General features: G+C 41.1%; 1 protein-coding gene across 3 annotated transcripts in view; it reads right to left on the bottom strand.

The window, feature by feature from the left end:
* Window positions 1-586: 586 nt before the first annotated feature.
* nfatc2a (nuclear factor of activated T cells 2a) overlaps window positions 587-23,789 on the bottom strand; it is a 38,919-nt gene continuing 15,716 nt past the window's right edge. For 2 of the 3 annotated variants that reach the window (XM_084184891.1, XM_084184892.1), the window contains exons 7-10: window positions 18,192-18,247; window positions 17,850-17,982; window positions 16,893-17,615; window positions 587-1,923 (exon numbers count right to left, since the gene is read on the bottom strand). In XM_084184891.1, coding sequence (XP_084041017.1) covers window positions 1,868-1,923; window positions 16,893-17,615; window positions 17,850-17,982; window positions 18,192-18,247 — 968 coding nt within the window. In that variant the 3' untranslated portion in view covers window positions 587-1,867. The remainder of the gene's footprint in view (window positions 1,924-16,892; window positions 17,616-17,849; window positions 17,983-18,191; window positions 18,248-23,789) is intronic. The other variant, XM_084184893.1, reaches the window with a different exon arrangement.

Genomic DNA, 23,789 nt, shown 5'->3' with positions numbered 1-23,789 from the left:
TTAATTACACCCAATAGAAATAGGTAGGTTATAATATGTTATACACATATTATGAACATTTTGCTCTCTGTTGTAACCAAACATGCCACAGATTTGGATAAATGTTACAATCAAATAGGCTACTAATAAATTGGGCACCCATGAGCAAGCATAGAAAGACTATCCCTTTTAAGACCTGAATGTAGTCAAATGCATTGTAGGCATGCAACACTCAAAAAAATTGCCTGCTTAGACATCTTCAGAACCTGCTAATTTTGTAATTTGTAATTGCATTTCCCACTGATATTTTCCTGTGTAAGGATTTAGCATATCATTATTTGAATGTAAGCCTTTTGAGGCTAATTCAATATCCAATAATTCATTGAGAAAGGAGAAATATTTTTTTCTCTAAGCAGTATCATCTCTGGCCCAGATGACGCCTCTGGCAAATCAACTGCTTATACTGTAATAGACATTTTAGTTACATTAAGTTCATCACATGACCCAAACACAATTAGGAAAACATTTAAACAATGGAATAAAGACAACACACCATGTAGGAATACACATACATAAAGATTCCCCTACTAAACAGTGCATATAACACTCAAATTCAAATAACTTTTATTTCCTGGGAGGGAACATCATTTGTGGTGACGAATTGATACATAACAACATAGAACACAAAAACATGTAGGCAAGAAAAACAAAAATATGGAGAGGTGAAATTACAAGCCAATATTTATTTGGTTATTAGCATGGCAGTGTTCGTCTCCTTTAGAGTAGCGAGATGATCAAAGTAAGCTCAAATTGCATAACACAATACACATATCACAGTGAAGTGTTGACATGTTGGCATATTTTATTAATGGTGTCATTGGTAGAAGTGTCAACAAGATGGGTAAGAGAGTTACAATTATTTGAAAGGTTTGCATATAGGCAGTGGTGTAAAGTACTTAAGTAAAAAATACCTTAAAGTACTACTTAAGTCGTTTTGGGGGGGTATCTGTACTTTACTATTTATATTTTTGACAACTTTTACTTTTACTTCACTACATTTGTAAAGAAAATAATGTACTTTTTACGACATACATTTTCCCAGACACCCAAAAGTACTTGCTACATTTTGAATGCTTAGCAGGACAGGAAAATTGTCCAATTCACACACTTATCAAGAGACTCACACATGCTGTAAATGATGTCTGAGTGTTGGAGTGTGCCTCTGGCTAACCATAAATAAAATAAAAAAACAAGAAAATGGTGCCATCTGGATTGCTTAATATAAGGAATTTGAAATTATTTATACTTTTACTTTTGATACTTAAGCATATTTTAGCAATTACATTTACTTTTGATGCTTAAGTATATTTAAAATCAAATACTTTTAGACTTTTACTCAAGTAATATTTTACTGGGTGACTTTCACTTTTACTTGAGTGATTTTATATTAAGGTACAGTATCTTTACCTTTACTTAAGTATGACATGGGTACTTTTTCCACCATTGGTTTAACACCAAGTATTGTTACAGCTACTGCCATGATTGTGACTTGTTTCTGAATTTTCACCCTCTCTTATTCATTGTACAAAAAAACATCCCTTTGAATCCCATAAACCTAAGTAGTAATAAAACAAGGCACAATCTAGTTTCTGTTGGGCCTGAAAACTAAGAAGATTGTCTTTGGCAGAACATTCTTTGGCATTGGGTAAAAGGCAGAGAATATTTTAGCTGAGAAACAGTTATTTGAAGGAAACGGGCAGAGCAGCCAAACTGCTGGTGGCTGGGGTTGATATAGGGTTGCTATGGAGATGGGCACACAGGGAAGAGGAAGAGGTTCTCATGGCGACGAAGAGTGAGCTGCAGCTGTCCACTTCCTGTTTCCTGTCGTCTAAGTCTGACCTCTGGCCTGCACGCCGGTCAGATCCTTCCTTATAATCTCGTTTACTGCCGGGAGGAGAAGAGAAACAAGTACAGGCTGTTAGTTAATCAGAGCATCAAAAGTGTTTGATGTAATACTGTACTGTCGTCTGTTCTTCCCAGGCAGCATTTCACAGCTCCAGGGAGGGCAATTTTCACTTCTGGCCTTTTCATATCTTCCTTTCTCTTTCAACAAACACTTACAAAAGGTACAGTATATTACACAGTAGAAAAGGGCATAACATCTTGACAAAAACATACTGATCCTACAGTAAAACATCACCAAGGGAAACATAACACTAAGAACTGCTGATTACTCTGTGTGCAAGTTGGCTGTAGTAGCGATACCAGAAGATGTCACTACAGTGAGCTGCATTGGCACAGAGTGTCCACTAGGTGGACCTTAGTGTTCCATTTCTACAGCTCTTTTTATATCCCCATCACTTCCTGTTGTTCTTCTGACAGCCAGGTGACACAGCACAGCGGGTATAAATGGAAACTTTTACAGCTTCAGCGTTCTAAAAATAGACTCAGTCAAGGTGTGTGGAGTGCTTACACAGTGCACACACCACGTCATGTATAAGGTGGGGGAAACACGTTTTAGACACATTGTGATGAGATTAAACCTGTCCAAAGTTAAAATGTCAAGGAGTTCTTGTCTGGGACCTCTGTGATAAGGCTAAATATAGACTGTATTAAATTAAATTCAAATTACCATCATGAAGTAATTCAGATATATTACTATTTGAAAAGTCTACATACATTGAATGTAGGGTTTCCTGTTTAGCTTTCCATGATCCGTGTTTTAATGTATGGGGACTATAACAACATATGTATAGGCCTATTGTGAATGATAAAAAATGATGCCTATACTGGCAAGGTGTCAAACGGAATAATGTCTCTCATTCATTACTAGAGCCAGATGTTTACATGAAAATTAACAGTGATTATATGACCTCACAAAAGCAATGAGAGTGCTACTGTAGCCATAACTTACACTGCAACAGACGATGGGGGAAACCTGCAGTAAGCTTAAAGGAATGTCCAGTATGTTGAACATGTACTGCACTGTAGTCTGTCCACATCATCCGTACTGCAGACGGTCTGTCTTTATCAGTAACTAACAGCTCCAACAGGCCTGGAAGCACACTGTGTATACTGGCACTATGACATAAGAGCCTATGGTTTCTTGTTGTGACTTTTAGGGAACACATACATTTTAAGACATGCCCAAAATGGAGGGAATGTGAAAAAAAGTGTGAGAATGACAATGACATCAATTGAGTCAAAATGCCTTTTATTCATTGATGTAGTATATAAAAGCTAACCATATTCATGTTTACGTGCTGCATACTATAGCAGCATGTTTTAAACATTCACAGGGAGGTTGTGTCTCACTTAATACAGTAGTTTCACAGAGCAAACTCTGCTGATATGAAGCATCCTAAAATATATTAAAATATGATCAATCTTTTCACTTCAAAGGGATGAATGAGTTAAGATAGAATGAGTGAGATAGTAAGCAGCACCATGGTATGTATTGTGTGTTGTTTTAGAGTCTGGTTTAGGGGAACTCAATATCCAACAGGCTTTTAGGAGGCCTATTTAAAGGTCCAATGCAGCTGTTTTTATCTCAATATCAAATAATTTCCAGGTAACAATTACGTACCTTACTGTAATTATTTTAAATTAAAATGGTCAAAAAGAAACAAAAATAGCTTCTTAGCAAAGAGGAATTTCTCAAGCAAGAATTTTGCTAGGACAGTATGGGAGTGGTGTGACTTGGGAGGGCAAAACTGAAAACTTGCTATTATTGGCAGAGAGGTTTGGAACTCTCTTTCTTAATGGTCTATTAACTCATTTAAGGATCTATATTGTGGGACAAGGGAAATGGTGTCACCTTTAAACAGCAAGTTAAGCGAACAGACACACTGATCCATGGCTGAGCATTATATATACTATTTATGTGTGTACCAAAGTAACCCCCTCAGAGATGGACATAACAGCCCTCACCCCAAACATCTCCAGTTCAACAGATACAAAGATGCAGAGGGATACTCAGTGAAACTGCTATCCACTAATACTGGCACCCTGTTTTTTAGGTACAGTTGGAATGAGATAAAACATTCTAAGTTATTGCAAGTCACTGAGTTATTTATCAGATGTGGGAGTTAGAAAGTATTTTGCCTGATAAACAACCCATAAACTGAGCTAAACCATTGGCAGCTCAGCAAGCTGCAGACCTTTTTCTATCATTAAGAGTAGCAGCAAGTCTATCCTCCTCCTCCTTTTGACTCCCTCTGTCTCTGATCATCTGCAGATGTGAAAGAGAAATAAACCTTGGCCTTTTATAACAGCTCAAAACCAAGCACACTCTATAGAGCAGAGCAGAGCAGAGCTGCATCTGAAACAGGGAGGGAGGCAAACCAACTAGTGGCCAAACAGGTCCGGGTGCTCCAGCTCTCTCTGCTGTCGTCAAAACCACAATCTAAACGTCCATATTTATTTTAGTCTCTAGTGGAATTCCCTTTGACACCTAATGCCTTAAATAAACGTTCATCTCCCCAATGGTGCCACAGGATTTTCCTGAGTATAAAAAAGGGGTTTAGAGAGGCGAGTGGTGCTCCAGAGCAGTTATACAGTAGAGAGCTTTAACGGAGCCTCATGAAGGGTTGGCATGGCCATTTGCGGCTGGCCCAGGGAACACTCAGACTTGACCATACAATAGGTGAGTGTCTGCCTTTAGCGTCCTGCACCAATGAACGTGTTTGTTTACCAACCAGCGGTGGGAGAGAGAGAGACACACACTCATACACACACAGTACAGTACTGTAGCTGATTCAGTCACTTCACATTGCCTACTGTGAGGTGGTGGAGTAATGTGTGTGTGTGTCTGAGAGGTGTTGCCTGGGGGACTCTGTTGGCAACATGACAAGAATCAACCCACAGAGCAAGTGGCATGGGTAGACAGACAGACAGACAGACAGACAGACAGACAGACACCAGACCTGACCACCAGACCTGACCACTAGACCTGACCACTAGATCTTCTACCTTCAACTGCCAGAGAGCAAATAAAGTATATGATGTTATACAAGTTTCCATTACACTTGAGTATCAATCATAGCCATTCAAAAGTGTTGCTATAGTTGCCTTTCCTCTGCTCGCTGGTAAGTGGGACATCAGTGACCTGAAACTAATGTGTGTTCAACAAGCTGTTTTCCTGTGTGCTTTATCTCTGAACGGGAGCTCTCTCTCTCTCCTTCTGCCCGCTGGAATAATTTCACCTGCTCTACTGCCTTCACCTGCTCCACTGCCTCTGGGGTTAATTCCAGTCAGTTTCACTACAGCTACAACATGGAAAGCTGCAGGTAATAGAGTGTGTCCCGACTCCCATCCTTCACAAGGAAATCACTTTCTAGGTTGTAGACAGCACCCTTACAGTATAAGAACGTTGTAGGCCTATATACACACAAAGACCCTAGCTTCTGATAAAGGCCTTTTGAGTACAGTATGAACTGTGAAGCCCATTCCATGTTTTGGTTTTACTCATAGTGAAATACATTACTTTCTTCTGTTGTCCTTTACCTCGGTGATGCCACAGAGAGCAGCGCTACCCCGATGACACTTTTCAAAATGAGCAAAGTGTGAAAGGTACTCAAGAGTGACTCATTTGATAATTGTATTTCTCGGAAAAGATAGTTCTGATGTTGAAATAAATGAATGTTTTGGGCATAAAACACAACTTGACATCTTAGTAGAGAAAGACCAATGGGGCTTTCTGCATTGCTCTGTCTTCCTGTGCTGTGTTTGAACTTTGAAGAGAAGGTTTGAAGGTGAGGTGAGGAGGCATGTCCTATCCCACTTCTACAGCGACAGTACATAACTACCACTTGTATTGGGTGGGTGGATTCACACCCTATACAACATAACTGACAAATGTTTCTGAGTAAAAAGATTATTCTGATGCTCTGTCTCAAAGTGCACCTATAGCTGTACCTTTTTGAAATATGATATAGGGTGTCCTCCCACTCTGCCTAGAGTGGCTGAAAATGTGCTAGGGTGATGAAATCTCACTTCCTTATGTTATAAAATACATTTTACCAAGGCAAATATGATTATTCATGAATTTCTCTAACAAAAGTATTCATCCCCCTTGGCGTTTTTCCTATTTTGTTGCATTACAACCTGTAATTTAAATGGATTTTTATTTTTATTTCATGTAATGGACATACACAAAATAGTACAAATTGGAGAAGTGAAATGAAAAAATAAAATAACGGAAAAGTGGTGCGTGCGTATGTATTCACCCACTTTGCTATGAAGCCGCTAAATAAGATCTGGTGCAACCAATTACCTTCAGAAGTCACATAATTAGGTAAATAAAGTCCACCTGTGTGCAATCTAAGTGTCACATGATCAGTCACATTATCTCAGTATATATAAACCTGTTCTGAAAGGCCCCAGAGTCTGCACCATTTAAATCCATTATAAAAAATTTGAAAGAATATGGCACCACAACAAACCTGCCAAGAGAGGGCCGCCCACCAAAACTCACGGACCAGGCAAGCAAGTCATTAATCAGAGAGGCAACAAAGAGACCAAAGATAACCCTGAAGGAGCTGCAAAGCTCCACAGCGGAGATTGGAGTATCTGTCCATAGGACCACTTTAAGCCGTACACTCCACAGAGCTGGGCTTTATGGAAGAGTGGCCAGAAAAAAGATATTGCTTAAAGAAAGAAATAGGCAAACACGTTTGGTGTTCGCCAAAAGGCATGTGGGAGACTCCCCAAACATATGGAAGAAGGTACTCTGGTCAGATGAGACTAAAATTGAGCTTTTTGGCCATCAAGGAAAACACTATGTCTAGCACAAACCCAACACCTCTCATCACCCGGAGAACACCATCCCCACAGTGAAGCATGGTGGTGGCAACATCATGCTGTGGGATGTTTTTTATCGGCAGGGACTGGGAAACTGTTCAGAATTGAAGGAATGATGGATGGCGCTAAATACAGGGAAATTCTTGAGGAACCTGCTTCAGACTTCCAGAGATTTGAGACTGGGACGGAGGTTAACCTTCCAGCAGGACAATGACCCTAAGCATACTGCTAAAGCAACACTTGAGTGGTTTAAGGGAAACATTTAAATGCATTGGAATGGCCTAGTCAAAGCCCAGACCTCAATCCAATTGAGAATCTGTGGTATGACTTAAAGATTGCTGTACACCAGCGGAACCCATCCAACTTGAAGGAGCTGGAGCAGTTTTGCCTTAAAGAATGGGCAAAATTCCCAGTGGCTAGCCAAGCTTATTGAGACAAACCCCAAGAGACTTGCAGCTGTAATTGCTGCAAAAGGTGGCTCTACAAAGTATTGACTTTGGGGGGGGGGGGGGTGAATAGTTATGCACACTCAAGTTTTCTGTTTTTTTGTCTTATTTCTTGTTTGTTTCACAAAAAAAAATATTTTGCATCTTCAAAGTGGTAGGCATGTTGTGTAAATCAAATGATACAACCCCCCCAAAAATCAATTTTAATTCCAGGTTGTAAGGCAACAAAATAGGAAAAATGCCAAGGGGGGTGAATACTTTCACAAGCCACTGTATCATTAACATTATATCCAAAAAGTTTGATTGCGTTACGCAATCGATAATACATACGATAATAAGCACGAGCTCTGTTGACATCGCGGTGCAGGTTTCTTATAACAACTTTTGAGGATTTAACATTTTGTGGTTGTCGTCTTCAAAGTTGTTTCAGCGGGTCGCAAAAAGCTAAATTAGCATGACACGAGCTGAATTAAATGTAAAAGGTTTTGGAGAAAAAAAAGCTTGGTATTCCCTGTGCTCCATTGACATTTCACAGAGATACGCTTGTTTTTGTGAGAAACCATTGGCAGCTCAGCAAGCTGCAGACCTAATTTCAAATTAATATAAAAAGCGTATACTAAAATATGAAAATACTACATGTCATGTCTCAAAATCAATATCCAACTTAACTTTATATTGTTTTATGTCCTGTGGATTTGAGAAGAAAGAGGACGAGGTCAATGGGAAAGTGATCCTGTCAGGTAGCCAGTAGCCTTATTTCTAGCACAGAATCCAGCCTAACTGACCCAATGCAATTTTCCTTATTTTTGACCCCTCTTTTTCTCTGGCCTCCATTGATTTAGTCACCCTAATTCTGGCCATCCTACAAGGGTAAACACTCCAATAACGTTTGAACCGATTATGATCCAGACATGAGGTTTGGACCATTGGTTTTCTCAGAGGACTATCTAAACAATTAACTTTGTTTTACCCATTGGTCAAAAGATGCGTTTTGATTCTCAATATTCTCAATATTATATCAATGATTATGTTGTCTTTATTGTTTTATAAGCTTTACATAATGTGTTCTGAATTTATAATTTACAATGCTTTGGGATTAAAGAGGGCACTTAAATTCAGTACTTGTGAATTCCCCAATTAATATGTTTTATGAGATTTCCAGGGAGATGGTGAATTGTTCTAGTAGCTACCAGAATAGAGGGAAGGCATTACATGGAAGGATCTTGGTAGGGAGCTCTGAGATCAACACAATGTTAGGGAGGAGGATCAAACACAGTCCATCCAGTATGACTCTCCCAGTTAGTCTGTGTTAATTCAGAAACAGTAAACGCTGTTGCTGTTTACTGAGGGAAACCCTATTAGGCCATCCAAAACTAAATTCCACTCGTTCACTCCTGGCCCCTTTTTCTCAGTTTCATTTTTTCCATCCGAACTCGGCCGCTTCCCTCTTCCTGCTGCTGCCTTTCTCCCGACTCCCACACTTAGAGCTATCTTACGGAGATCAGGCTGGATTTTCTGGAAGAGAGCAGCTGCAAATAGGAATTTCTTGTGCCAGATTGGCAGAATCCTGGGCAGGAGATGGAAAAAAGCAAATCCTCCAGTGGGTTCCCCCACAGAATTGAGGGGTGTGGGGCCAAAGAGAAACCCTGGCCAAGTACAACAAACAAAGAGGCTTTCCCCGGCTCTCCGAGGCAGCCCGTTCCACTGTTTGACAATGGTTGCCATGGAACTTGTTTTTCAGATCATAACAGTGTCAACATATCCAGGCGATTGGTCAGGAGAGCTGGCGGCTTCCTTTTTCTCTCTTTTTATTTCAGAGGATGAAACAGAAAAAAGTCTAATTTCATGGTGTGTGGCGATGCCAGAGAAACCAATCTCTCTCTCTGACTGGGTTGTCCTTCAGACCACAGATCACCAGGGTTACAACCGTTCAACATGGTCTGGGACTTGCCCTGACACTGACGAGGACTAGCTACCTCTCCATCCCAATACAGAGAGGACTAGCTACCTCTCCATCCCAATACAGAGAGGACTAGCTACCTACTTCTCCATCCCAACCAGAGGTTTAAAAGGACACCATCATCATCAGGTCTGGCGATCACACTGCAACAACATGTCGTTTGGATTGGAAGAGGATCAACATAATGAAGGGGTGTAAGACCATGACTTCTGGATGTGGTCTGTTTTTCTGATCTCACTGGGTAATAATATTAATAATGAGGCTGACACGGGTTCAGTATAAATATATGACTCATAATCCATGTTATTTCCACCTTGAGTGGAAAACTTAAGAGGAACATACGTAACTACATTTCCTGGCCATTTCCTATTGGGGGGGGTAGACAAGATTCGGAAACGGTAGTCACTGCAGCCTAAGTTCATTTAACTCATGCCTGTTTGCAAAACAAAATAGACCATTGTGAACAGAGCGCACATTACTTTGTAGGCTACTGCATGACAACGGGTGTGTGAGACAGAGAGAAGACGAGAGGGGTGTTGTAATTCAATTAGTAAACACAAGATTGTGGCTATTAAAACTGAGCACAAATGGACAGCTATGCGATCCATTGTAGAGAAAAGCGCTCAATCACGCAGCCGCCACTCGCTGGGCCGCACCCAATACTGTGTTGCTTGCTAGATAGTGGGCTAGTACGCATACATGTTTGACATGGGCAGGAGCAGGCCTGCGAGTCGAGGGCGAGAGAATGCCATGTTCCTTATTTAATATTGTTTTCATTCCCTTCTCGCCAACTTTAGAATTGTAAACTAATAGAAAATAGAAGTGGAAGACTATTTGCGAGCACTGCTCCAGATCACTTGATATTCACCACATTAGTCAAAACAGGAACATATTACATCTGGCTAGAAATTAATAAGGACATTATCTCAACAGAGAAAAATGTCCTCATGTGTGTTTCCCCCCTGTATATAGCCTCCCTACTGTTATTTTATTTTACTTCTGCTCTTTTTTCTCAACACTTTTTTGTTGTTGTTGTTTTATTTTACTTTTTTATTTAAAAATAAATGCATTGTTGGTTAAGGGCTGTAAGTAAGCATTTCACGGTAATGTCTACACCTGTTGTATTCGGCGCATGTGGCAAATAAAATGTGATTTGATATATCCCCCCAATAGAATCCCCATACTTTAACGATGACAGCTTCTCCATCCTAGAAGGGGAGATCAACCATTTCCAGGCCCAGGGACATGTACTAGTCTGTGGCGACCTAAATGCCAGAACTGGACAAGAACCTAACACTCTCAGCACACAGGGGGACAAACACCTACCTGGAGGTGACAGTATTCCCTCCCAAATATGCCCCCCTAGACACAACTATGACAAAACAACCAACAAAAACGGGTCACAACTCCTGAAGCTCAGTCGCATGCTGGGTCTGTACATAGTCCATGGTAGGCTTTGAGGAGACTGCTATGGTAGGTACATACACCTACAGCTCATCCCATGGCAGTAGTACTGTAGATTACTTTATCACTGACCTCAACCCAGAGTCTCTCAGAGCATTCACAGTCAGCCCACTGACACCCCTATCAGATCACAGCAAAATCAGAGTCTACTTGAACAGAGCAATACTCAATCATGAGGCATCAAAGCCAAAGGAACTACACAATATTAAGAAATGCTAGAGATGGAAGGAAAGTAGTGTAGAAACCTACCAAAAAACAATTAGGCAACAAATTCAATCCCTTTTAGACAACTTCCTGGACAAAACATTTCACTGTAATATTGAAGGTGTAAACTTGGCAGTAGAAAGCCTAAACAGTATATTTAACCTTTCAGCTTGCCTATCAAATCAAACAATTTCAAGCAGACAACCTAAGAAAATTAAAAACAATGGCAAATGGTTTGATGAAGAATTCAAAAACTTAAGAAAGAAATTGAGAAACCTACCCAACCAAAAAACATAGAGACCCAGAAGTCTACTTCTTCACTATGGTGATTCACTAAAACAATACAGAAATACACTACGGAAAAAGAAATCAGCTCAATGTAATTTAATAATCTATAGAATCTTACCACTTCTGGGAAAATTGGAACACACTAAACAAACAACAACATGAAGAGTTATCTATCCAAATGGAGATGTATGGATAAACCGCCTCTCCATTCTTTTTGGCTCTATAACAAAGAACAAACAGCAAAAACATAGAAATGATCAATTATAAGTCTTAGAATCAGCTATCAAAGACTACTAGAACACAATGGATTTTCCAATTACATTGAATGAACTACAGGACAAAATACAAACCCTCCAATCCAAAAAGCTCTGGCATCTTCCCCAATATTTGGAACCAAAGACTGATCACAATTTGACCCCAATAACTACCGTGGGATATGCGTCAACAGCAACCTTGGTAAAATCCTTTGCATTATCATTGACAGCAGACTCGCACATTTCCTCATCGAAAACAATGAACAACTGAGCAAATGTCAAATTGGCTTTTTACCAAATGACCATACGACAGACCACGTATTCACCCTGCACACCCTAATTGGCAAACAAACAAACCAAAACAAAAGCAAAGTCTTCTCATGCTTTGTTGATTTCAAAAAAGCTTTTGACTCAATTTGGCATGAGGGTCTGCTATACAAATTGATGGAAAGCGGCGTTGGGGGAATAAAACATTATAAAATCCAACAAGTGTGCGGTTAGAATTGGCAAAAAACACACCCATTTATTACCACAGGGCCGTGGGGTGAGACAGGGATGCAGCTTGAGCCCCACCCTCTACAACATATATATGAACGAATTGGTGAGGGCACTAGAACAGCCTGCAGCACCAGGCCTCACCCATGTCTACTGTTTGCTGATGATCTGGTACTTCTGTCCCCAAACAAGGAGGGCCTACAGCAGCACCTATATCTTCTGCATAGATTCTGTCAGACCTGGGCCCTGACAGTAAATCTCAGTAAGACAAAAATAATGGTGTTCCAAAAAAGGTCCAGTTGCCAGGACCGCAAATACAAATTCCATCTAGACACCGTTGCGCACAAAAAACGATACCTACCTCGGCCTAAACATCAGCACCACAGGTAACTTCAACAAAGTTGTGAACGATCTGAGAGACAAGGCAAGAAGGGCCTTCTACGCCATCAAAAGGAACATAACATTTGACATCCATATTAGGATCAGTTAGTTGAATCAGTTATAGAACCCATTGCCCTTTATGGTCTGGGGTTTACTCACCAACCAAGAAGCCGTTAAATTCTACAATCACCTAAAAGGAAGCGATTCCCAAACCTTCAATAACAAAACCATCACCTACAGAGAGATTAAGCTAGAGAAGAGTCCCCTAAGCAGGCTGGTCCTGGGGCTCTGTTCACAAACACAAACAGACCCCACAGAGCACCAGGACAGCAACAGCAACACAATTAGACCCAACAAAAACATGAAAAAACAAAAAGATAATTACTTGACACATTGGAAAGAATTTACCAAAAAACTGAGCAAACTGGAATTATATTTGGCCCTAAGTAGACAGTGGCAGAATACCTGACCACTTTGACTGACACAAAATTAACGAAAGCTTTAACTATGTACACTCAGTGAGCATAGCCATGCTATTGAGAGAGGCCGCCGTAGGCAGACCTGGCTCTCAAGAGAAGACAGGCTATGTGCACACTGCCCACAAAATGAGGTGGAAACTGAGCTGCACTTCCTAACCTCCTGCCAAATGTATGACCATATTAGAGACACATATTTCCCTCAGATTACACAGACCCACAAAGAATTTGAAAACAACTCCCATATCTATTGGGTGAAATACCACAGTGTGCCATCACAGCAGCAAGATTTGTGACCTGTTGCCACAAGAAAAGGGCAACCAGTGAAGAACAAACACCATTGTAAATACAAGCCATATTTATGTTTATTTATTTGCACATCGTTATAACACTCTACATAGCAATAATATGACATTTGAAATGTCTCTATTCCTTTGGAACTTTTGTGAGTGTAATGTTTACTGTTCATTTTTGATTGTTTATTTCACTTTTGTTTATTATCTATTTCACTTGCTTTGGCAATGTAAAGATATGTTCGCCATTACATTTTTACATTTACGTCATTTAGCAGACACTCTTATCCAGAGCGACTTACAAATTGGTGCATTCACCTTATAGCCAGTGGGATAACCACTTTACAATATGTTATTTTTTTGGGGGGGAAGAGGGGGTAGGAAAGGATTACTTTATCCTATCCCAGGTATTCCTTAAAGAGGTGGGGTTTCAAGTGTCTCCGCCATGCCAATAAAACCCTCACATTTAATTGAGAGAGAGAAGAGAGAGAAGAGGGGCAGGGTGGCGTGTCCAATAGTAAAAAAGTTAATTGAATTAAATTACCTAAATTATATAATTACTCCTGTCTATACAATCATTCAAAATAGGCTAGTACACCAGCAAGCATGATTTGGCGGCAGATGATCATTCGCTTCTTAAAAAAAAAAAAAAATGTTTTCAATCACAAGCGCATAGCCTACAGTTGGAAGGCCCACAATTTGGGCAGCGCTGGCGGCAAATACCAAATAAATGATTGTTGAGTTGCGATTATCAGTGAATAGCAGCTAAAATAGGCCCAGGTATATCGCAATATTTCAAAATACAATTGCGGGAAAACATAGTTTGGAAAGCAATACTAATCTGTCTTTTAGTTATCAAAATTCTCAATTTGAGCGAATAGTTGCATTTACATTTACATTTACATCATTTAGCAGACGCTCTTATCCAGAGCGACTTACAAATTGCATCATATTGGCACCAGTGGAGAGCATCATCCTTATCCCCAGTGAGTGTGCATATTCACTCTTTATCATTGGGTCAGTGAGTGCCATTTGAAACTTTGTCTTTGGACAATAATTTCCTCCTCCAGGTTAGATAGACGTCATATTGTACAATTAGTGTCTCCCCTTTTCGTAGGGCTAGATTAGATGGTTGCATACAAGACATACACTACCGGTCAAAAGTTTTAGAACACCTACTCATTCAAGGGTTTTTCTTTATTTTTACTATTTTCTACATTGTAGAATAATAGTGAAGACATCAAAACTATGAAATAACACATATGGAATCATGTATTAACCAAAAAAGTGTAAACAAATCAAAATATATTTTATACTTGAGATTCTTCAAATAGCCACGCTTTCCTTTGATGACAGCTTTGCACACTCTTGGCATTCTCTCAACCAGCTTCATGAGGTAGTCACCTGGAATGCATTTTAATTAACAGGAATTTATTTACTTCTTAATGCGTTTGAGCCAATCAGTTGTGTTGTGATAAGGTAGGGGGGTATACAGAATATGTTATGGCAAGAACAGCTCAAATAAGCAAACAGAAACGACAGTCCATCATCACTTTAAGACATGAAAGTCAGTCAATTCATAACATTTCAAGAACTTTGAAAGTTTATTTAAGTGCAGTCGCAAAAACCATCAAGCGCTATGATGAAACTGGCTCTCATGAGGACTGCCAGAGGAATGGAAGACCCAGAGTTACCTCTGCTGCAGAGGATAAGTTCATTAGAGTTACCAGCCTCAGAAATTGCAGCACAAATAAATGCTTCACAGAGTTCAAGTAATAGACAAATATCAACATCAACTGTTAAGAGGAGACTGTGTGAATCAGGCCTTCATGGTCGAATTGCTGCAAAGAAACCACTACTAAAGGACACCAATAAGAAGAAGATACTTGCTTGGGCCAAGAAACACGAGCAATGGACATTAGACTGGTGGAAATTTGTCCTTTGGTCTGGAGTCCAAATTGGAGATTTTTGGTTCCAACCGCCATGTCTTTGTGAGACGTGGTGTTGGTGAACGGATGATCTCCATGTGTATTTCCCACCGTAAAGCATGGAGGAGGAGGTGTTATGGTGTGGGGGTGCTTTGCTGGTGACACTGTCTGTGATTTATTTAGAATTCAAGGCACACTTAACCAGCATGGCTACCACAGCATTCTGCAGCGATACCCCATCCCATCTGGTTTGGGCTTAGTGGGACTATCATTTGTTTTTCAACAGGACAATGACACAACACACCTCCAGGCTGTGTAAGGGCTATTTTACCAAGAAGGAGAGTGATGGAGTGCTGCATCAGATGACCTGGCCTCCACAATCCCCTGACCTCAACCAAATTGAGATGGTTTGGGATGAGTCGGACCACGGAGTGAAGGAAAAGCAGCCAACAAGTGCTCAGCATATGTGGGAACTCCTTCAATACTGTTGGAAAAGCATTCCAGGTGAAGTTGGTTGAGAGAATGCCAAGAGTGTACAAAGCTGTCATCAAGGCAAAGGGTGGCTATTTGAAGAATCTCAAATATAAAATATATTTTGATTTGTTTACACTTTTTTGGTTAATACATGATTCCATATGTGTTATTTCATAGTTTTGATGTCTTCACTATTATTCTACAATGTAGAAAATAGTAAAAATAAAGAAAAACCCTTGAATGAGTAGGTTTTGTAAAACTTTTGACCGGTAGTTTAGCTGCGGGAATTTGTTTTGAGTAGGGGGTGCTGACCGATCACCTTTATAATAAAGCAATGCATGCATCTATGCAGACTAACAAAATCAAATTCCTAATGTGATGACTAGCCTAAGCATAGGACAATATTTGGTAACAGCATCACTGCAGCCTAAGTTCATTTAACTAATGGCTGTTTGCAAAAAAGCATGTTGTGAACAGCACACACATTTCTTTGTAGGCTACTGCATAATTTACAACGAGAGAGAGAGAGAGAGAGAGAGAGAGAGAGAGAGATTATTCCCAAAGTTTAGATGTGTTAACAAAGACAAAATACTCTTGGTCATATATATTTTAATATCCCGTGTTTTTTCTCTCCTCTACCCCCAATTTAATCACAGTAAAACATTGTTTGGAAAGCAAATTGCTATTGCTGTAAAGAGAAGACAATAAAAATACTCTAATCTGTCTTTTACAGTAGTTATAAACATTCGCAACTTGAGTGATCTTATTGGCACCAGCGGAGAACATCGGCCATATCCCCTGTGAGTGCGCTATGCACATATTAACGTTCTATAATTGGGTCAGTGCCACTTGAAACTTTGTTTTGGATGATAATTTCCTCCTCCAGGTTAGATGAACTTCATATTGTACAATTTGTCAGAGTCAGCAGTAGCCTATAGGCCTACATTGCCATGTCATTTTTGTTGTATTAAAAAAGATTCTGCTAATGTCTCCAGACATAAGGTGTAGTAGAATTGTATGAAATGTGTTTATAAACACAAAAAGAAAGGAGAAGATACGTATCTGACATAGCCCTACTCTATGCCACTACACACTCAGCCATGCATTGAACACTGCAGTCTTTTTTGAGAACAGTGATTATTATTAGTCTAAATTATGAATATCCAATCTACTCATCACCTTAGGCGTAGTACGCTATCTTACATACTGTAAGTCTGCAAATGCGATGATAGATGCGTCGAATGCTTTATTATAAAGGTACATTTTTATGGTGAACATTTACTTCCCCAAACTTGAAACTCACCCGCCGCTTATGGGAGACATATTCACTGGCTACAACTCATGCTGCTGTGATTCAGATAATAAATAAAAAAACATGGATGTTACACCACCATGCATCATTCAAGAGCATTAATTCTATTGATGTATAAAAGCCTGGCACTAACTTACACTCACCGTCATCAAGGTACATCTGATCCAGGTTCTCCTCCTTGACCGTGACATGTCCTCCAGGGAGGCTGGCTCTCTGCTCCTCTCCAGGGGGGCATCTCTGGGCCTCCATCCCCCCAGGGGAAGACCTGCCCTTGGGCACCACCTTGGGCACGTAGGGCTGCTGCTGGATCACCGTGGTGGGGTAATGCTGGGGGGAGTGGGCCGCGACGGGGGAGTGAGCTTGGGCTCCAGCCTGCTGAGGGTAGCCATCACAGTAGATGATGTGCTGCTGGTTGTCAGGCTGGAGAGGTGGAGGGTCGCCTCCCCTGAGCAGGTGTTGGTTGGTGGGAGAGAACTGGATGATGGAGGGGTGTTGGCCCTGGCCCCCTCCGTGTTGCTGCTGGGCTGGGGAGCCCGTGTGGACCAGGACAGAGCGGTGTGGGTCGGGCATCATCCCCATCCCTCCAGTCTGCTGGTAGAGCCCTCCGGGGCTGCCATTCAGACTCTTGCCCCCGCGGGAGTACACAATGGCTGGGCTCTGTTGCTGGAAGCGGGTGTCTGGGCCGGGGGTGGGGAGGCCGGATCTGACCTGCTGGCATGAGGCCATGCTGGAGACCAGGCCGTTGTCTGGGTGAATGATCCCCACAGGACTGTGGTGGTAGTAGGACTGCGGGGAAACACCTAGGATCTGGGGCATTGCGAAAGGATAGTCATCCACAGGCTCTGTTTTAATGGAGGGAACTGTTGGGGAGACAGAAGACAACAGAGATATGAGTGGGGGTTAAGTCATATTGCTTAAAGTAACTATAGTCTACTACACCAAGCATATCCAAGTGACATACTAATGACATGGAATAACATATTACTTGATATCATTCCTACATCATTGTATTGTTCTTTCAGAGCACCTAAAGTGGCACACATTACTCTCGTGATGGGTATTGCCTCCTTATTGCTGATGCTTATGGTACCTACCTGCCAGTGGGGTGAATGTGAAGTGCTGTGGCTGGCTGCGCTTCCTCTTCCCGTTGATGACATAGAAGTTCACTTTGGCAGGATGGCAGATAGACGGGTCACGATAGGAGGGGATTTCAACGAACAGCAGACTCTACAAAATGACATTGTTTTCAGTTCATATTAATCTGTCACATTATTATTTAAGATTATAATTGGAGTTGATAAAGTAGGACATTATTATTTTAAAACAAATGAGAAAAAAAACTAAGACAAACAATCCACACAGTATAATCAGTGACTGGTTTGACCACTGTTTCAGACATGGAGAAGTGGGCCATCTATGAAAGGACTGGTACTCACAGGCTGACATTTATCTTTGTCTACTGTTGTCTCTATCTCCCAAATCTGCTGTCCATCTGCAGAGACAGAGAAGGGATGGGTTGTTTCAGGTCAAATCAATAATTCAGGATATATTTCAACACCCTGTTGGACACAGCAAATACAGGAACACAGTACAGGGAGAGGTGATCTAAAACCAATGGTAAAATAATGTGTGCTACTGGTACTATTCTTTTGATTCGTTGCAAACATGATCAATTGCTAACCAATGAAAAATGTACTCTAACCAATAAAAATGAACTATCCCAGCTGTGTGTCTATTGTCTCTTCAACAGGTTGAGACAGTGTCATGAATTCCTCTGAAGCTGCCTCCTCTCCTTGTTCGGGCAGGCTTCAGCGTTCGTCATCACCGGCCTTCTAGCCTCTGCCGCTCCTCATCTCATCATTCCATTTGTTTTGTCTTGTTTATTACACACACCTGTATAAGTGTTCCCTCTGCCCCCTTGTCTTTGTGTGTGATTGTTTATTGTGGAGGTTAGTTTAGCTCGGTGGAGCTCCATGTATTTTGTTTCGCCGGGATATTTCACCCGTTTGCCTTGTTGTTTACCAGTGCGCCTGATTACGCACTGGAGTATTTGACGCATTGTTGCGTACCGCTGTGCCTTCGGAATAAACCCTTTAATTCTGTGATTTACCCTCCTGCGCCTGACTCCTTCCAAATCACCATGCCACAGACAATGCAGGAGGGGATTCTCCACATGTCTCAACGCCTAGTTTTACCCATCACATCACTGTCTGCCTGCCACTAACCCATAGGCCATATGATTAACATGGAGTTAGAGAAGGTTCTTTGTGTCACATAGATTATATCTATTTTCTAACCACTTCCCCTTCCACCATTCTGCTCACCTACAGCCAGAGACAACTATGCCTTCGGAAAGTATTCAGACCCCTTGACTTTTTCCACATTTTGTTAGGTTACAGCCTTATTCTAAAATTTATTCAATAGTTTTTTTCCCTCATCAATCTACACACAATACCCCATAATGACAAAGCAAAAACAGGTTTTTAGAAACTTTTGCAAATGTATGAAAAATACAAAAAACTATAACATTTACATAAGTATTCAGACCCTTTACTCAGTACTTTATTGAAGCACCTTTGGCAGCGATTACAGTCTCGAGTCTTCTTGGTTATGACGCTACAAGCTTGGCACACCTGTATTTGGGGAGTTTCTCCCATTCTTCTCTGCAGATCCTCTTAAGCTCTGTCAGGTTGGATGGGGAGCTTTGCTGCACAGCTATTTTCAGGTCTCTCCAGAGATGTTCGATCGGGTTCAAGTCCGGGCTCTGGCTGGGCCACTCAAGGACATTCAGAGACTTGTTCTGAAGACACTCCTGCGTTGTCCTGTTGGAAGGTGAAGCTTCACCCCACTCCGAGGTCCTGAGCACTCTGGAGCAGGTTTTCATCAAGGATCTCCCTGTACTCTGCTCCGTTCATCTTTGCCTCGATCCTGACTAGTGTCCTGGTCCCTGCCGCTGAAAAACATCCCCACAGCATGATGCTGCCACCACCATGCTTCACCGTAGGGATGGTGCCAGGTTTCCTCCAGACGTGACGCTTGGCATTCAGGCCAAAGAGTTCAATCTTGGTTTCATCAGACCAGAGAATCTTGTTTCTCATGGTCTGAGAGTCTTTAGGTGCCTTTCGGCAAACTCTGAGCGGGCTGTCATGTGCCTTTTACTGAGGAGTGGCTTCCGTCTGGCCACTCTACCATAAAGGCCTGATTGGTGGAGTGCTGCAGAGATGGTTGTCCTTCTGGAAGGTTCTCCCATCTCCACAGAGGAACTCTAGAGCTCTGTCAGAGTGACCATGGGGTTCTTGGTCACCTCCCTGACCAAGGCCCTTCTCCCCCGATTGCTCAGTTTGGCCGGGCGGCCAGCTCTAGGAAGAGTCTTGGTGGTTCCAAACTTCTTCCATTTAAGAATGATGGAGGCCACTGTGTTCTTGGGGACCTTCAATGCTGCAAATAAAATGTGGTACCCTTCCCCAGATCTGTGCCTCGACACAATCCTGTCTCGGAGCTCTACGGACAATTCCTTTGACCTCATGGCTTGGTTTTTGCTCTGACATGCACTGTCAACTGTGGGACCTTATATAGACGGGTGTGTGCCTTTCCAAATCATGTCAAATCAATTGAATATACCACAGGGGGGAATTCCGGGGACTCTCCCAACAAATCACAAGGCAAACATGCCAGAACGTCATGATTCAAAACCTTTGCAGTGGTTTTAGTTGATAATAACTAGCCACTTGCGAAATGCACCCATTAAAAATAACTTCCGTGATCTCCATCTTGCTAGCTACTATTTTGTATTTTATTCAAGCGGATAAAGTAGTGGCGTACGCAGTGACGCAGTTCCTCTATGCCAAAGGAGTCCATCATTGAAACCAGACCCTAGTCACCGTGTTTCCTAGGGTCAGGTTTTTCGAGACTGAAACCTGTTTGGGTATGAAGAGATTTTAGAGGAGATACTACCTCACTTGTGTTATGTATACCAGTACTCTGATATTGTTACTTTTGACAACTGTCATACTGCAAGGCATTGCTTGAAACTCAAGGTTAGGTCTTGCTCAACAATGTAACATTTATGTGTTGAACATATTTTATGTGCTGGGAACCTCCCATCATAGGCTGCTATCTGCATTTAGCTGCTAACGTTTCATTTTATTTTCTTATTATATTGCGGTAATTTAAAACGGGAGAAAGATGATAGGTCAACAACTTACAGTGGGGAAAAAAAATATTTAGTCAGCCACCAATTGTGCAAGTTCTCCCACTTAAAAAGATGAGAGAGGCTTGTAATTTTCATCATAGGTACACGTCAATTATGACAGACAAAATGAGATTTTTTTTTCCAGAAAATCACATTGCAGGATTTTTTATGAATTTATTTGCAAATTATGGTGGAAAATAAGTATTTGGTCAATAACAAAAGTTTCTCAATACTTTGTTGTATACCCTTTGTTGGCAATGACACAGGTCAAACGTCTTCTGTAAGTCTTCACAAGGTTTTCACACACTGTTGCTGGTATTTTGGCCCATTCCTCCATGCAGATCTCCTCTAGAGCAGTGATGTTTTGGGGCTGTCGCTGGGCAACACGGACTTTCAACTCCCTCAAAAGATTTTCTATGGGGTTGAGATCTGGAGACTGGCTAGGCCACTCCAGGACCTTGAAATGCTTCTTATGAAGCCACTCCTTCATTGCCCGGGCGGTGTGTTTGGGATCATTGTCATGCTGAAAGACCCAGCCACGTTTAATCTTCAATGCCCTTGCTGATGGAAGGAGGTTTTCACTCAAAATCTCACGATACATGGCCCCATTCATTCTTTCCTTTACACGGATCAGTCAACCTGGTCCGTTTGCAGAAAAACAGCCCCAAAGCATGATGTTTCCACCCTCATGCTTCACACTAGGTATGGTGTTCTTTGGATGCAACTCAGCATTCTTTGTCCTCCAAACACGACAAGTTGGTTTGGTTTCATCTGACCATATGACATTCTCCCAATCCTCTTTTGGATCATCCAAATGCACTCTAGCAAACTTCAGATGGGCCTGGACATGTACTGGCTTAAGCAGGGGGACACGTCTGGCACTGCAGGATTTGAGTCCCTGGCGGCGTAGTGTGTTACTGATGGTAGGCTTTGTTACTTTGGTCCCAGCTCTCTGCAGGTCATTCACTAGCTCCCCCTGTGTGGTTCTGGGATTTTTGCTCACAGTTCTTGTGATCATTTTGACCCCACGGGGTGAGATCTTGCGTGGAGCCCCAGATCGAGGGAGATTATCAGTGGTCTGTCTTCCATTTCCTAATAATTGCTCCCACAGTTGATTTCTTCAAACCAAGCTGCTTACCTATTGCAGATTCAGTCTTCCCAGCCTGGTGTAGGTCTACAATTTTGTTTCTGGTGTCCTTTGACAGCTCTTTGGTCTTGGCCATAGTGGAGTTTGGAGTGTGACTGTTTGAGGTTGTGGACAGGTGTCTTTTATACTGATGACAAGTTCAAACAGGTGCCATTAATACAGGTAACGAGTGGAGGACAGAGGAGCCTCTTAAAGAAGAAGTTACAGGTCTGTGAGAGCCAGAAATCTTGCTTGTTTGTAGGTGACCAAATACTTATTTTCCACCATAATTTGCAAATAAATTCATTAAAAATCCTACAATGTGATTTTCTGGATTTTTTTTCTCCATTTGTCTGTCATAGTTGACGTGTACCTATGATGAAAATTACAGGCCTCTCTCATCTTTTTAAGTGGGAGAACTTGCACAATTGGTGGCTGACTAAATACTTTTTTTCCCCACTGTACGTATTGGAAATGATGCTGATGATAAGTTCTTGTCACTAGGCAGGTTTCCATTGACAGGTTTATTTGACAAAAGCAACGTTGCAAAAGAAAACATTGCAACGTATTATGGAAACGGCAGATGTAGGAGATATTTTTTAAAGATCTAATACATTTTTATCAGTTCGACAAGGGTGGCATTGTATTTAGTCTAACTTTCTTTATCGCAACAAATTATTATGGAAATTGTGTTTTTTGAATAGATTATGATTGCTGAATACTGTAATTTTGAAGCTATGCGGGGCATGTGATGTTTTCAACTATAACGCTCCACTCCACATTTCATTTGAAATACCTACTGCTTGCAAAATCCATTTATTCAACAATAAAGATCATGTTTCTTTGCAGCACAAAGATTGTCTTGACTTTCAAGAATGCCTGAATTTTTTCACATTGGAAATTGAAGTTTCACCATCACATTTTTCAGATCATGGGCCTGCGTGAGTGCAAGTTACACTATGGCACGGACCGTGGCGATCAGTAGGCACATGAGAATTATTAGAATATGGCAAATATTAGTCAATTCTTGCATTCTATCCATGCTGGCTTTTGCGAGCTACCTGAGACATGAAAGATAGGACACTTTATGTTCCAAGATTAATTCCTCTCCAAAACACGCAAATAACCAACAAAAAAACATTGTTTTCAACATTTTCAACATTTATACTAGATTGACCACCTTTTCAAAATAAACAGCATACGTATTTTCTCAAATGGAAATAAATCCAGTATTCAGCAGCCTGATATCTTTTTAATGCTGTGTGGGAAACCCCATGGCAGACCGCAAATGAAACGCATATGGCTGAAATGAGTCAGCAGGAGAAAGGTGGATTCCATGAATCTTGCCAAGATTTATTTCTTTTATTTTTTCTCTTGTTTTATGGTCAACTCGCTCCATTTCAGTACACAGTAACGACAGGTGATGAGTGCTGCTGTCTTGGTGTTTATATGTTTATATTTGTTTGCGTTTTGTTCCAAAACTACTCTACTACTCTACAGGATACCTCTAGTATTTTCTTTTATCTCTGGTAATTAGGAATGGAGGCAGTCAGAAAGAGTTGAGCAGGCCTAGCTTGGCTTCTGTCTGAACCACAAATAAAAACCTAGATGTGATTTATGGAAGGTGATTAACAAAACCTGGATGGCCAAGCTATGTATAACAAAACCTAGACAACATAACACAACAGCTAACCAGGAATAAATAGTTACATTAAA

Source organism: Coregonus lavaretus (assembly GCF_964263955.1).
Source record: "Coregonus lavaretus genome assembly, chromosome: 20".
NCBI lineage: Eukaryota > Metazoa > Chordata > Actinopteri > Salmoniformes > Salmonidae > Coregonus > Coregonus lavaretus.
This window is presented reverse-complemented; position numbering and strand designations above follow the sequence as displayed.